The sequence below is a fragment of the Phascolarctos cinereus genome, unplaced genomic scaffold (genome assembly GCF_003287225.1).
Source record: "Phascolarctos cinereus isolate Bilbo 61053 unplaced genomic scaffold, phaCin_HiC Scaffold_3;HRSCAF=262, whole genome shotgun sequence".
Classification (NCBI taxonomy): Eukaryota; Metazoa; Chordata; class Mammalia; order Diprotodontia; family Phascolarctidae; genus Phascolarctos; species Phascolarctos cinereus.
The window spans coordinates 180236253-180250873 of NW_027555736.1; the positions used below are offsets into that span (position 1 = coordinate 180236253).

General features: G+C 35.1%; 1 protein-coding gene across 6 annotated transcripts in view; it reads left to right on the forward strand.

The window, feature by feature from the left end:
* Window positions 1-14621, forward strand: part of CDIN1 (CDAN1 interacting nuclease 1) — a 337401-nt gene that overhangs the window by 47032 nt on the left and 275748 nt on the right. For 4 of the 6 annotated variants that reach the window (XM_020993328.2, XM_078151316.1, XM_020993007.2 and 1 more), the window contains 2 exons: window positions 13211-13256; window positions 14130-14194. The exons of 1 other annotated variant lie outside the window; for it this stretch is intronic. In XM_020993328.2, the coding sequence (XP_020848987.1) occupies window positions 13211-13256; window positions 14130-14194 (111 nt within the window). The remainder of the gene's footprint in view (window positions 1-13210; window positions 13257-14129; window positions 14195-14621) is intronic. One more of the 6 variants, XM_020993380.2, reaches the window with a different exon arrangement.

Sequence of the window (14621 nt, forward strand, 5' to 3'; positions counted from 1 at the left end):
TGGTCATTGACTGGAGTTCCTAAGTCTTTCAAAGTTGTTTGTCTTTACAAAATTGCTGTTATTATATAAATTGTTCTTGTGGTTCTACTTACTTTATTCTGCATCAGTTAGTGCAAGTCTCCCCAGGTTTTTCTGAAAGCATCTCCCTTTTTCATATCTCACAGCACAGTAGTAATATTCCATTGCATTTATGGGCCAGAGCTCAATCAATCATTCCCCAATTGATGGACACCTGGTCAGTTTCCAATTATTTGCCACCACTGAAAGAGCTTCTATAAATATTTTTTGTATGGATGGGCCTTTTCTTTCCTTGATTTCTGTGAGGGTATAGGATCTAGTCATGGTATTTCTGGGTCAAAAGGTATGCCCAATTTAATAACATTTTGGGCATAGTTCCAAGAATCTTGTGTTCTCTTCAGTGTGTATGTGTGTTCATGAACATAGTATAGATATGAGCACATAGGTATATTGGTCAGTAGTTAATAATTTCTTAACAGTAAACTTTTCTGGTTATCATCCATGATCTCTTGCATTCTCTTTTGGAATCTTCCCCAATTTGAATTATTTTGAAAATAAATCCTTGATCTCTGAGCATCCTTAAAATTGCATCTCTTCCAGGATGGATTTGTTACCTTTTTATCTGATCAAGTCCAACCACTCTTTTTAAAAAATTATGCTTTTTGGTTTAATATCAAATTAATGTCTGAGAATACTGCCTACCTTGCCAAGCCTTCACTGCAGGTGACCTAGCACATGGATTACATCTATTCATACATGTGCAACATTTTACACCTATGGTATTTCACCTTTCCAATAAATGGAGGGAATCTTTCCTTTTAGAGCCAGCTGGATCATTATAATTAGAGAGCATTAAGTGTTAGATTTTTAAAAATTGTTCCTTTCTTTTACATTGTTTTCCATGTCCTGCTTACAATTCTGTATCAGCTCATATAAACCTTTATATGTTTCTCAAAATTCTGCATATTCATTGTCTCTTTTTAAAAGTTTTATTGAGGTATTTTCTTTTTATGTTATATACATTTATAGATTACTCCCACTTTGTGAGATGTCTCTGGTAGCAAAGTAAAAATAGTTAAGCTAAACTAATAATGTGACCTCTTCAGAAAGTCAATGCAACATAACACTCCCCACCCCTCTATTTGTTTTAAATTAACAGAAATCTATTTTCTCTCTCCCTTACCCCTTCTGCCCACCACATTGAAAACAGAAAACAAAAATTAATTTCTTGTAACAATATACACAGTCAAGCAAAACACATTCTCTCCGTAGCTGTATACAAAACTATATATGCTTCATTCTTCATCTTAAATTGAGAAACAAAAAGATTCTAGCCACTGGGATAAAGAACTCACCATTTGACAAACTGCTAGGAAAATTGGACAGTATAGGAGAAATTAGATTTGAACCAACACTTCACATTTTGTACAAAAATAAGCTGCAAATGAACATGTGACCTCTGTAATCATAATTTCTTCATATATCACAGTTTTCTTAGTCATTTCCCAGTGTATGTATGGTCTTTCCCTACCTTTGTTTCCAATTTTTCCTACCACAGAAAATGTTCTTTTGAATATTTTGCATGTATGATACATTTATTTTAGTATATATGGTACATTTATTTATTAAACCTTTGACCTTTTGGATGATATGCCTGGTTGAGAAAGCTCTGGGTCAAAAGGTACAAATACATTTTTTAGATACTTTATTTGGGTAATTCCAGATTTCTTTCTGGAACAGTTAATTGGAACAACTGTTTAATAATGTACTATCCACCCACATTGTTGACTATTTCTATCTTTTATCATCTTTGCAAAATTTCTTTTTTTAAAAAATTAACTTATTTTGAATTATCAACAATCACTTCCATAAGCTTTTGAGTTTTAAATTTTTCTCCCGCTCCCTCCCCAACCCTCCCTAAGACAGCGCGCAATCTGATATAGGCTATACGTGTGCATTCCTATTAAACATATTTTCACATTAGTCATGTTGTAAGGAAGAATTAGAACCAATAGAAGGAACCACAAGAAAGAGGAAACAAAACACAACAGAAGAAAAAAATAAGCTAATAGTATGCTTCGATCTGTATTCAAACTCCATGGTTCTTTCTTCTTTGTGGATAGCATTTTCCATCATGAGGCCTTTGGAAATGTCTTAGATCCTTGTATTGCTGAGAAGGGTTAAGTCTATCAATATTAGTCATCGCACAACATGGCTGTTATTGTGTACAGCATTCTTCTGGTTCTGCTCACTTCACTCAGCATCAGGCCATATAAGTCTTTCCAGGTTCTTCTGAAGTCAGCCTGTTCATCATTTCTTATAGCGCAATAGTATTCTATTACATTCGTATAACACAACTTGTTCAGCCATTCTCCAGTTGATGGACTTCCTCTCAATTTCCAATTCCAATTAACCAATTAAGTTGGTTAATTGAACTAACTGTTTAATAATGTGCTATCCACCCACAATGTTGACTATTTCTGTCTTTTGTCATCTTTGCAAATTTTCTGTCAAAAAAAGAAAGATTTGTTTTTCTCTCTTTAGTGATTTGGAACGTAGCTAATAGTTTGCATTTCTTCTTTTGAGAGCTATTGATCACTATCCTTTGGCCATGTAACTTTTGAGGAGTGGCTCATATTTTTCTTTTAATTCCCTGTATTTCTTGGATTTCAGACTCTGATTTATCAGAGATAAGTTGATTCTAAGATTTTTTTTTCCTAGTTGATGAAGTATGCCACTATTACTGAAGGTTCTTTTTTTAAAAACTGCTTTTATTTTTTGAAAAAGTCTCTTTTAATATAATTTAAAAAAATTTTTTCTCCCTTTCACCTACCACTAACCCCTGGTATGTGAAGGGGTGGGGAAATACAAAACCATTGTTATCATGTATGCATCGTAAAGTAAAATAGGCTTCCACGTTGGCTACATAAAAAAAAAAATGTGTCTCTCATTTTTCATATTAGTCTGTCACCTGTCTGTTAAAATTGGATAGCAGTTTTTATCACAGGACCTCTGGAATCCTGGCTGATGATTGTGTTGATCAGAGTTTTTCAGTCTTTCAATTTTTTATTTTTACAATCTTGACATCGTAGTATAAATTTTTCTCCTGGTTCTGATCATTTAACTTCTTCAGTTCATCCAACTTGTCCCAGGTCTCTCTGAAACTGTCTCTTGATTAATTTCTTACAGCATAGTAGCATTCCAGTACATTCATATTCCATAATGTATTCCGTCATTCTCTGATGAATACCTTGTTTGCTTTCACAGTTATTTGACCCTATTAAAAAAGCTGCCATAAATACTTTCTGGACATATAGGATCCTTTCTTTTTTATTTGAATAGGCCTAGTGGTGGTATACTTGTGTTAAAAGGCATGCACAGTTTAGTGGATTTTGGAGCACAGTTCAATATTTCTTTCCAGAATGGCTGGACCAAGTCACATCTCCATCAACAGCGCATCAATGTACCTGTTTTTTTCTGCAGCCCCTACAACATTTGACATTTTCTTTTTTGTTAGATTTGCCAATCCAATGGATGTAAAGGAAAACCTTTGGACTTTTTTTTATATGACTATAAATAACTTGAACTTCTTTTCTTAAGACCTGCCAGTTTCATATTCTTCAGTGATTTATCAACTGGGAAATGGATCTTATTCGTGTAAATTTGGATTCATTTTTTAAAATATCTTGAAATTGAGACCTGTATCAGAGAAGCATGCTACAAAGATTTTTTTCCAGGTTCCATGAAGTGATCACCATGTGGTGATATTATGTGCTTTCTACAACCCATACTTTCTTTAACTTTCTTTAAAATTTTTTTTTGTTTTTTCTTTTTTTTTAAAGAAAATTTCTTTCTAAGCTCAACTAAAATGCAATTTTTTACCTACATAAGATCTTTCCTGATTTTCCTAGTTGCTATTGCTCCAACTCCAAATTCCCTCATATTTATTTTATTTAATTTTTATATATTCTTATTTCGTATCTGGGTAACAGGCATAAGATGTGATCCCATATGTAGTGTGGGTAGAGTGCTCACCTCTCTAACTTCTATTGGATCATTTTATTATTGATTTTCATCCTAGTTTTTAAAGCAATCAATGAATATGTTCCAGTATTTTCTAATAAGTTAGTAGAAATGCACAATCTTTCTCAGCAATTAAATAGTTGACTCTGAGCCTCTACCCCAGTTTATAAATTAAACTGGAGACACCTCTTTTCTTTCTCTGCTTTCTCTTTTTTAACCCCTCTAGTATCATAGGCTTGAATAAGCATTGATGTTATTGGCTATTCTATTTTTCCTTTTCAAACTCACTATACCAAACTCTGTTTTTCTTTATCTTACCAACACTTTAGCTTGTTGTCAACTGAATTTGAGTTAGTGTAGTACAGTAGAATTAACATTGGCTTAGGAGTTAGAAGATCTGAGTTCAATCTCACCTCTGCCGTCACTTACTCCTTAGGAAGCATGAGACAAGTCACTTAAATTCTATATTATAAGTCTATGAGGTAATATTTCAAGGCAAAACTCTACTGGCTTCTCTGTTTCCTGGTTCCTCTTAGGTACCTTTCCTAGGTTCTCTCTTAGCTTTACCTATAATCCTACACGTGGCCAATTCATGTATTATATGTATTTGAAACTTTATGGGATAAGTTTCTATATAGAGGGGAGGGGGTTACCCTCAAGCATTCTTTATCCAGTTTCAGTGACTTTAAATTTTTTTCATAACTATGTGGTGAAGTATGTAGCATGCTAAGCCTGGAGTCAGGAAGACTCATCTTCCTGAGTTCATATCTAGCCTCAGACCCTTATTAGCTGTGTGACCCTGGGCAAGTCACAAATCTGTTTGCCTCAGTTTCCTCATCTGTAAAATGAGCTGGAGAAGGCAATGGCAAACCACTCTAATATCTTTGCCAAGAAAACCCCAACTGAAACAACTAAACAACAAATTTCAACATAACCAGCTTTCTGTGTTGTCCTATGTATTTTATTTTATGCAGTTACAAACATATTTTATCAGCAGAGTGTCATAGGTGTCCATCACACACACACACACACACACACACACACACACCCCTCTGAACTTCTGCCCTAGTGAGGTTGATAGTAGCCCCAGACCTGTTCATAATCTTCAATTGTAATTTGTTGATATGGTTGATAAAACTGTTTTCATGTGACATGAAAACTTTTTGTCTTCTCTTTCTTTTGTTTTGGTGGTGTTAAGTTCAAGTAGATAAAACTGAAAATACGAAAAATGATAGGATTTCTCATAATGTAAATTTATTCACCTATCAAGAAGAAATTAGATGAAATCACTGTATAAGAAAGCATTGGATTTATAAAATTTAAAAGATTGAAAGTAAACATTTTGTGCAAATATACATAATATTTTTATTGAATTGAAGTTACTGGAATCATTTGGGAGATAAATGTAGTGAAAAGTCTGGGCTTGCAAGAGAAATTAAGTATCTGTCAGCTAGATTAGTGCTTTCTTTATTTGATTTATATGTATGATTTCCTCAGAAGAGCTGATACCTAAATTTAATTAAAAGTAGGAGAACAGGTACTTACAACTCTAATGAAATCAGGAAACAGAATAAAATAGAGTTTTGGAACTGGAAGGTACCTAAGAGATCATCTAGTCTATGACTCTCATTTAATAGATTAAGAAATTGAGCTATAGAGAATAAGTGATATGTCCAAGGTGATATAGCTAGTTAGTGGCAAAGGTGGAATTAGAATACAGGTTTTCTGAATAGGTATTCAAAAAAAATTTTTTTCCAGTTAAAAAGCATTGGTTTTCTCTGTCATTTCCACCTGCCTTTTTCCCCCTGTGCAAAAATGAAAACAAAAAACAAAGTCCTTGTAACAAATTCACAGTCAGGCAAAACTAATTCTCACATTGGCTGTGTCCAAAAAGGGTGTTTACCTCAACACCTCACTGTTAGGAAGAATTCCATTCTTTGCCATTGGTGGTCTAGAATCATGACTCCCGGAATCATGATTTGTTATGGCATTGATCTGAGTTCTTAAGTCTTCAGAATTGTTTGGGGTTTTTTTCATAATGTTGTTACTGCATTTTGGGGCAGCTAGGTGGTGCAGTGAATAAAGCACTGGCCCCGAATTCAGGAGGACCTGAGTTCAAATCCAGCCTCAGACACATAATACTTAACTAGCTGTGTGACCCTGGGCTAGTCACTTAACCCCATTGCCTAGCCAAAAAAAAAAAAAGAGAGAAAAATGCTGTTATTATATAAATTGTTCTTTTGGTTCTGCTCTTCACTCTGAATCAGTTCATACAAGCTTTTCAAGTTTCTTCAGAGTAAGTACTTAAGAAAGTATGCCTGTGACTTAGCAGATAAATTCTACTAAGGGAATTGCCCTTGAAGTGGAGCGACTTGTTCAAGGTTAAATATAAAATTAAGTGTCAGATATGGGATTTGAACATAGATCTGATTCTAAGCCTTGAATATTATCTAGGATACCATGCTGCCTCCTAGATGAGTTGATACGACTATAAATATTTCTTGAATGAATAAATTATTGAAGATATACATATATGTATGTATACGTGCACACATATGCACCATTTAATTCAATAGATTTTTATTCAACAATTATTATATGCAAGCTTGGTGCTAGATATTGGAAATAGATATAGAGGTGAAAATAAAGCACATGTCACTTTTCCTCCCAGCACCTCAGTTTCTTTGTCTGTAAAATGAAGAGCACTTTCCCCCTGCCCTATAGCATCTTATTACATTGTTATGGACTGAGTCCAGCCTATGAATGTATAGGTAAATACAAAGGCAGCTAGGTGGTGCTGCATCTGAAGTCAGGAAGACCTGAGTTCAGATTTGACCTTAGCCACTAGCTATGTGACCCTGGGCAAGTCACTTAACCCTGTTTGCCTTGATTTTCTCATCTATAAAATGAGTTGGAGAAGGAAATGACAAACCACTTCAATATCTTTGCCAGTAAAACCTCGAATGGAGTTGACTGAACAACAACAAAATACAAAGTATTTCAAACTATTCACTCTGAGGCCATACTCACCTTAAGACATTTTTTTAAGTAATAAGACAGAGAAAAGAGCATTGGATTGGGGCTTAATTTATGATTTGAATTTTCACTCTGCCACTTAATACCAGAATGGGCCAGGCAAGTCACCTTACCTTTTGCTTTCGGTATGTTCCTTCCCTTGGAGTTCTAAATCCTGTGATATTTTCTGGTTGCAATATAAATGAGTTGGTGTTCTGTGAACTGAAATCTGCATTTCTAGATTCAGAATTTAAATCTGAGATTTTAAAATAACACAGAATTTGGACCTTTCCGTTTAAAAAAATTGTTCTGCTTTTTTAATGATAGAAGAAGATATCAAGTGTTTTGTAACAGATTAGGTATAGAATAGGCATAGAGAAGCAGTGAGATATAGCGGAAGGAACATTGGATTCAGCATTAGTAGTGCTGGGTTTGAATTACATCACTGTTACTTCTTACCTGTATGACCTTTGACAGGTCCTTTGAGCTACACTATTTTTAAGTTTCCTTCCAGTTATACTATTCTATATCTTTTGATCCTGATGTTATTATTTACTTTTTGTGAAATGAAGCCTATGACTGCTACAGCAGGTAAGAACTTAAAAAGGTTTGATTTCCACCCCCAAACGCCTCCCTACTCTGGTCAGGCTACCACAAAGACTTGTCAATTTGTTTTGCTTTGGTAGAGATTCTTTTTTTTTTTTAATCTTTGGTAGAGAAAGACAAAAGCTCTTCATTGTTAAAGGGACATTCAGGCCTTTCCTATTTTTTTATGATTCATGTAAACCAAATGCTAAAGAGGCTGTCCTGCTCTCCTCTCCCCTTTTTAATCTGAGCAGGGTGACACTCTCACATCTCTTCTCTGTTGAGCTCTTGAGAACTGAAGAGAATAAGAATTCTTTTTTCTTGATGGCTTGGCCTCTGAGCTGTGGGTTAGAGAATTAGGATGAATAATATTAAATTTAAGGAAAATGAGAATTTTTTTTAGCATGTAATCCTTTTTGTAGAAAAGTCAAATCAAAATCTGATTAAAGGAGCTGAGCAATTCTTGTGCTCCTGACATTTTTAAGGTTTTTTTTTTCTTAAGCTTTTTGTTTCTACAGGTAAATGTCTTTTCCCAAATAATCCCTTTAAATTTATTCCAGAATCAGTTGGATCAGCTTAGAGTACTCTGTTAAGAATAAGAATGGGAATTTCCATTTGATATTTACAAGAGTACCCTGTATAGTCTATGCTATCTTTCCAGTTTTCTCTTCTTTCTTATTTTTGAAGCATCATCAGGCCTTCCTAAAAGTTTTTCTTCTATTTACTAAATATATTCTTTATTATATTATTTATTTACTGCATTATTTACATATTTGCATATTGAGTAGAATAGCATTTATTATTTATTTTATGCTATTATGTACTTTAGTATATTACTTTCTTAGATTAATTTCAATTTTTTAACTCTCATTTAAAAGTAAGACCTATGTGGTAGGTAAGTCTCTCTTTCACTATTTTAGTTAAAACTGACAGAAAAGTATTATGTATTCTTTTGGACTGAAGTTCCACCCCATTGCCCCACCCCATGCTGCCTTCAGCTGTTATTTAGAATGAATGAGGAAAGATTTCCCAACATTTATCTTTGCTTTTTTATATCATAGTGACAGCTTTTCTGAATGTCACACAGGATTTAATATGGCATCTCAGAAGATTTTACCATGTTAGCCTTTTACATTTGCTTCTTTGATTATCTTTTTTAAAATTCTTTGCCAGGTACTTCCTACAAGACATGTTCTTCTACTTATGCGTTTTGTGTCTGAAGTTAAGGGCACTTTACCCTACTGACTTTTGATTTTAATTTTTGAACAAAAACATCATGCTAACTTCAAGGCAGAGGGAGAGCAGCCAGAAATGAGTTGGTCATCAGACCATGGCCTTCACTTGTTATGGAGAAGAGTGTACATTTTATGCTAGAATTTTTATTCAGTATCATGTTTTTTTATTCATCATTATGATATATTTTAGAACAAAGACATTTGCTTTTAAAATTTTTATTAATTTTTGTTTTGTTTTGGGACACATGGTTTTGTTGATATGGAGAATTCCTTGGTCTGGAAACTCTGTACCAAGACAGATATGCAACTTATATCCATGGCTTCATTGTTTATACACAGATAAAAGAGAAAGTGAATTGATGATGACATGGTTAGGGGGCCAACCTTGGAGCCAGCAAAATTGGTTTCGAGTCCTTTCTCTTACACATTCTAGTTGTGTGACCTTGGACAAGTCACCTAATTAATCCTTCTGTTCTCCAGGTTACTTGCTGATACTGCACAATTGGAGGGGGTATCTCTAACAGTAGTTCCCTTTACTGTACCTTATAGAAATCACAGGACCAGTTTACATAAAAGGGAAATTTGGTTAAGTCATTTAATTTTTTGATGCTTTTTCCACCTTGAAAATGAATTAAAAGCTTAGTTCCAGGTTGGCTGATAACTTAGTTTTTATCTCTGCATCAGTTACAAAGTCCTTCATAAATACAACATTGGACAAATGTTCAAGTAGGGATATTTAACATAAGGGTTCATGTTATATAGTAGAATTTTAATAACTGCTCAAGTGTCTGGAGTCTGCTAGGAAAATTAATTAGAGGCCAACAAAGTAACTTCTCTTAGGAGAAATGTATAACATCACATGTTATCTCCTCTCATCCAAGTAAATCAATTTTCATTTAAAGAGTATCAGGTTTGATAGCGAACCACTCCTGAACTTAAATACTTTCATCCCTACATGTCATTTAGAAGGAGGTTTTTACTTTGATAAAAGTTGAGAAATAGTCTCCATCAACTGTATGTAGCCGGGAAAGAGAAGAGCTGAATGAGGTGTTAGAATGGAGAGTTGCACACCCCGCCAACTTCTTCTGTGTCAGAACCTCACCATATGCCTTTACTTACTTACTGTAGAGTTCCCAGAATAATCCAACACTATGCCCGTACTCAAATATAGCATGAGCTCACTTTACATATTAGATGTGTTCCTGAAAAGTCACATATGGGAACATAAACAAATTGTGGTACATAAGTAAAAAGAAATATTACTCTACCATAAGAAAAAAAGTTATGAAGAATTCAGAGATGCCCAAGAAGTCTTATGAACTGATGCAGAGGTAAAATGGACAGAACTGGAAGAAAACAGTATACACAACAGCTATGGCAATGTAAATGGGAAGAACAAATGAACAAAACTGAATATAAAGTAATTATAATGACCACGCTTGATTATGGAAAAGATATGGAAATATATACCTCCCTCCTTTCTGAGCAGTAATGGATAATAATCTGATGGAATATTTCATGTACCATCACACTGGGTTGATGTGTTGGTTAGTTTTGCTGAACTGTTTTTTATTATAAGAGATGGCTCCCTGGGAAGGGGAGGAAGTTTGATTGCTAAGGAAAAATTTAGAGAAAAGATATTTGTTTACATTAAACAAATTTACATTATTTACATTAATAGATTGAGAAGAGCAGGTGATTAATTTTCATAGTTACTTTGAAGAACAGTAATTGTGGGCTATACATGGAAATGTATTAATATTATAATATAATAAAAGGTATAATAATATAATAAATATGTATCTAAATAATTTTTAATTAAGAAAAGCCATGCATGAAGACAGCATTTGTATTTCAAGTCATGATTTCCCATTGACTTCAATAAGAATATCAGGGCTATGTTCCCAAAGCAAGGAGGAATTGTTCTTATATTTAAAAAACTATGTACCTGATGATGCAATAGTCAATTCAAGGGTCTGCTGGAGGCTACTCATACCAGCTAGGGAGCCAATTGTTAATTTTTTGGTGTATTTACACTTTGGCAATCAGCAAATGCTACAAATCAAGGCTTGATTTATTGTTTCTTTTTTAAATTGGTTTGACTTAAGAAACTGATTAATAATAAAACAAGAATAATGAAGATTAAACTTAAAGGTATGTATGGTTTTGTTTTGTTTTTTTTTCTGGAGAGGTAGTTATGAAACATTTACCAGCACCACTGCCAAAGTAGGTATCATTTTGATGGAAAGTCAGATTTTACTTCTCTTCCTATAGTTCTCTGGATCAAGCCTACTAGCGTATAGTTCTTTTCTCCTTCCTCCTTGACTGTCTTGGACAAATCTTACTAATGTATCTTCACAGATTTGGAGGAGTCAAAAAGCTTAGTATTTTGTCAGAGGAGTCCTTGGCACTTTCTGGCTCATAACTTTCAGCCTTGTCTACAGCTTTTCTTGTTGCCTGAGCCTTGTTCTACCTTCTCATTTCTAACCACTTCTTTCTTCACTGATACTTTTCTCCAGCTGTTTAACTGTTTGCCCCAGGCCCCTCCACACATGCACACATCTGCAAGCCCACTCTGGACGCCCACAACGTTTCTTTTTATCCATTGTTTAGCTTATTTCCAGCCAGTCTCTTGGCTGCTAACCTTTCCATTACAAATGAACATTTACAAGCACATTCATTTACATACAGTTCATAGAAGTTGTCATTCTGTCTACAGCAAAAATGGATATTCAAGAATATACATGTAGTGGGAAGGGTTATTCATCACAAATACCTAGCTGACTGCTTTATTTTACTCTATAGGCCAGAATGGTTTTACCTTAATTTTCCCATTATTTGGACACAAATTCATAGAGTATCTATGTGAGCCTGTGGATATGAGTTAAATGGAGTTTTTAGGATGGTTTGAGGCCATACAATTGTCTTTTTGAAGAGAAGGAATTGTTTAATGTCTTTTATGAATTTGCCCTTAATAGTGCCTAATTAGTTTAGGATTGTTCAGTTATCCCCTCAGTAGTGCTCTGGTTTTCCTTGCTTTCTTTGCTAGGCAGTTGTGATTACTTTGTTATTTTTCTATCAACTGGCACTGTAGACAGCCTTGAAGCCAGATCCATGATGTCATGCTGGGGGTGATCATTTTAAAAGAACACACACACACACACACACACACACACACACACACACACTCTCTCTCTCTCTCTCTCTCTCTCTCTCTCTCTCTCTCTCTCTCTCTCTCTCTCTCTCTCTTTCTCTCCCCCTTATGTTACTTGGTAAAAAAAAAAAAAGTATGACTCCAGTCACTTTGTTTCTTAATCACAAAATTATCTGTGATGTGCTTTAAAAGAAGTTGCTTTCTTAAAAAACAAAATTTAATTATTCATAGTGCTTTGCTATACCATAAAAGTCGATTTATTTGCACTGTAATTTGTTCAAGTTGCATCTGGTAGGAAAATATATCAGAAGTAATTAATTGTAGTCAACGTGCAATGAGGTAGATACATCCACTGAGGACAATTGGAAGCAGTAGCTGTGGAGTATTGATTGCCTTATAGAGAAGGAGGAAAAAAAAAAGAATCTTGTCCCATTTCTAAATGTTAAGAATTCAGAGAGAAAAATTCCCACTTGGGAAGAATGTTTTCCAGGTTGCTTCCCTGCCAGGTGTTTGACATTGAGTGCAGTTTTAGATGAATGAGGCTTATGGCAGCCTTTGGAAATGACCGACTCCTGGGAGTCTCAGCTTCCTGCTGTGAAAGTTTCTATTTTCAAAGCACATCAGTTTCAGTGGGAATGTTCCAGTGGTCCCATATGCTGCTCCTAATGGAGAGCTAAGTTTCTCTCCTGAATCCTAGACAGCTCCTGAAGAGGTTCCCTGGCTGCTAACAAAATGAATTTCAATATGTTACCAATGAACAAACGGCACGTTCCCAACCACTAATGCAATTGAGTCCCATCAGTTATTAATAGAAGTGTAGTTTGTTTTTGTTTCTTGGGGGTCCCTTTTAGCACCACTACATGCTTCAGAGATGGCTTGGGTGCGTTCTAAAGCAGAAACAAAAACAAAAATCACAGAGAAAGAAGAAAAAACCCAACCCAAACACTATGCTTGTTGGCTTTGAAACCAGCCGCATTTTCCCTCTTTGCCTTTTTCTCTCTCCTTGACCTAGCAGCAGGAAGCCTTTGTCTGAGGTGTTCATCTGGAACAACTTTTCCACACTTGTTTTCATGTTCTGTTAGATTACAGGGCAGCAGGCCTACGTTTGAAGCTCTTTTCCCTTTTGTTTCTTTGCAGTGCACTCCAGTAATTAACTTTGTCCTTCTTTTATTTGTTCCAGTCAATCGCAGTCCACTCTGCTGAGCATCTTCTCCCAGGAGTACCAGGTTAGAAGTTTTCTCCTTTGTGAGGGTTGACAGGTGCCTAATTGAATGATGAATGTCCCTTTATTTCTTTGTAATTGAACTGCCAGCTTTCTGATTGGGTTGGAGGATGTTCTCTTTTCCACATCAAGCGCCGCCTGAGTCTCAGTGGATGCCTGCCAAGCCTACCCATCCATCTGTCTAATAACATCTAGCCTTTGCTTATTTGGTGGACCTGTAATAAATTATGCTAAACCATTATTATTCTGACAATAATAATTTCCCTGTGTTGCGTGGTTCCATGTGCTAAATGTTTGCTGACTTGCACTGTCAGGGCTGCTTTCCATTGCTGACAGAGATGATGATAAATGACCAATGCTGGAGTGGCAGAAGGCAAGAGAGGCAGAAAATGGAGTCATTTATCATGAGATGACAGGTGTCAGTCAAGTGGCAAGTCTCTATGGAATTACTTTTTGTAGTTTTCAAATAAGTTGTTTTTAAGCAATGTTCTTCCCCGTTAAAAATGGCAATCAGATTGTAAAACTCGAGTGTAGGGGACTTGGATGGAATTGGATTGAGGGGAAATTAATACAAGGGTTGGAAGAGGGAACAAGTTCTTCTTTGCCCTCTGCAACCCTAAGCAAACTTATTTAGATTCAATTACTATGACCCTTCTGGCTTTTACATATATAGTATGTGGTACAGTCGGGAGACATACCTGCCAACAGAGAGAGACAAAAATGCCTTGGTTCATAGAACCCTAAGGGAAAAAAAAAACTGCAACTGCTAAGCTCCCCAAACTCTTGCTCTTGGTGTGTCAGGATGGGTGATCAACAAACATGTTCTTCCCAACTTGAATTTAAGACAACATAAAAATTTCTTTTTGTTTTGTTTCAGAAACATATAAAGAGAACGCATGCTAAACATCATACAGTGGAGGCTATCGAAACTTATTACCAGAGGTATGACCTGCCTACCCCACTAGAGGGTATCCTAGCACCTACTAAATGTAATAATAATTATGAATAAATTAGGTCATTAAACTAATTTCCTAAATAATATCCCAAGACATTTTTATTCAACCCTCAGTTATAAGTAAGCTTATTTGTCCAAATTCCTAAATATTTAGTTTTGGAAATCTCAGTAAAAGTGGCAAGATTGGTCTAAGGGGAATAGGGTGGGGATGCATATGTAAATATGTAACATATAGGTCTCTATAGAAAATACATACAAAAAATGAAATGTCTATGGGTCTTGAATATGTGAAATGGTATGGGCACATATATGTGGAAGGGCAGATAAATACGTAGTGGAAGCTACTTTTCCTTTTGTCTTGAAACTCACAAAGTTTAAAAAGGATAATTGAAAATAAAAATGGGTTATTGTAAA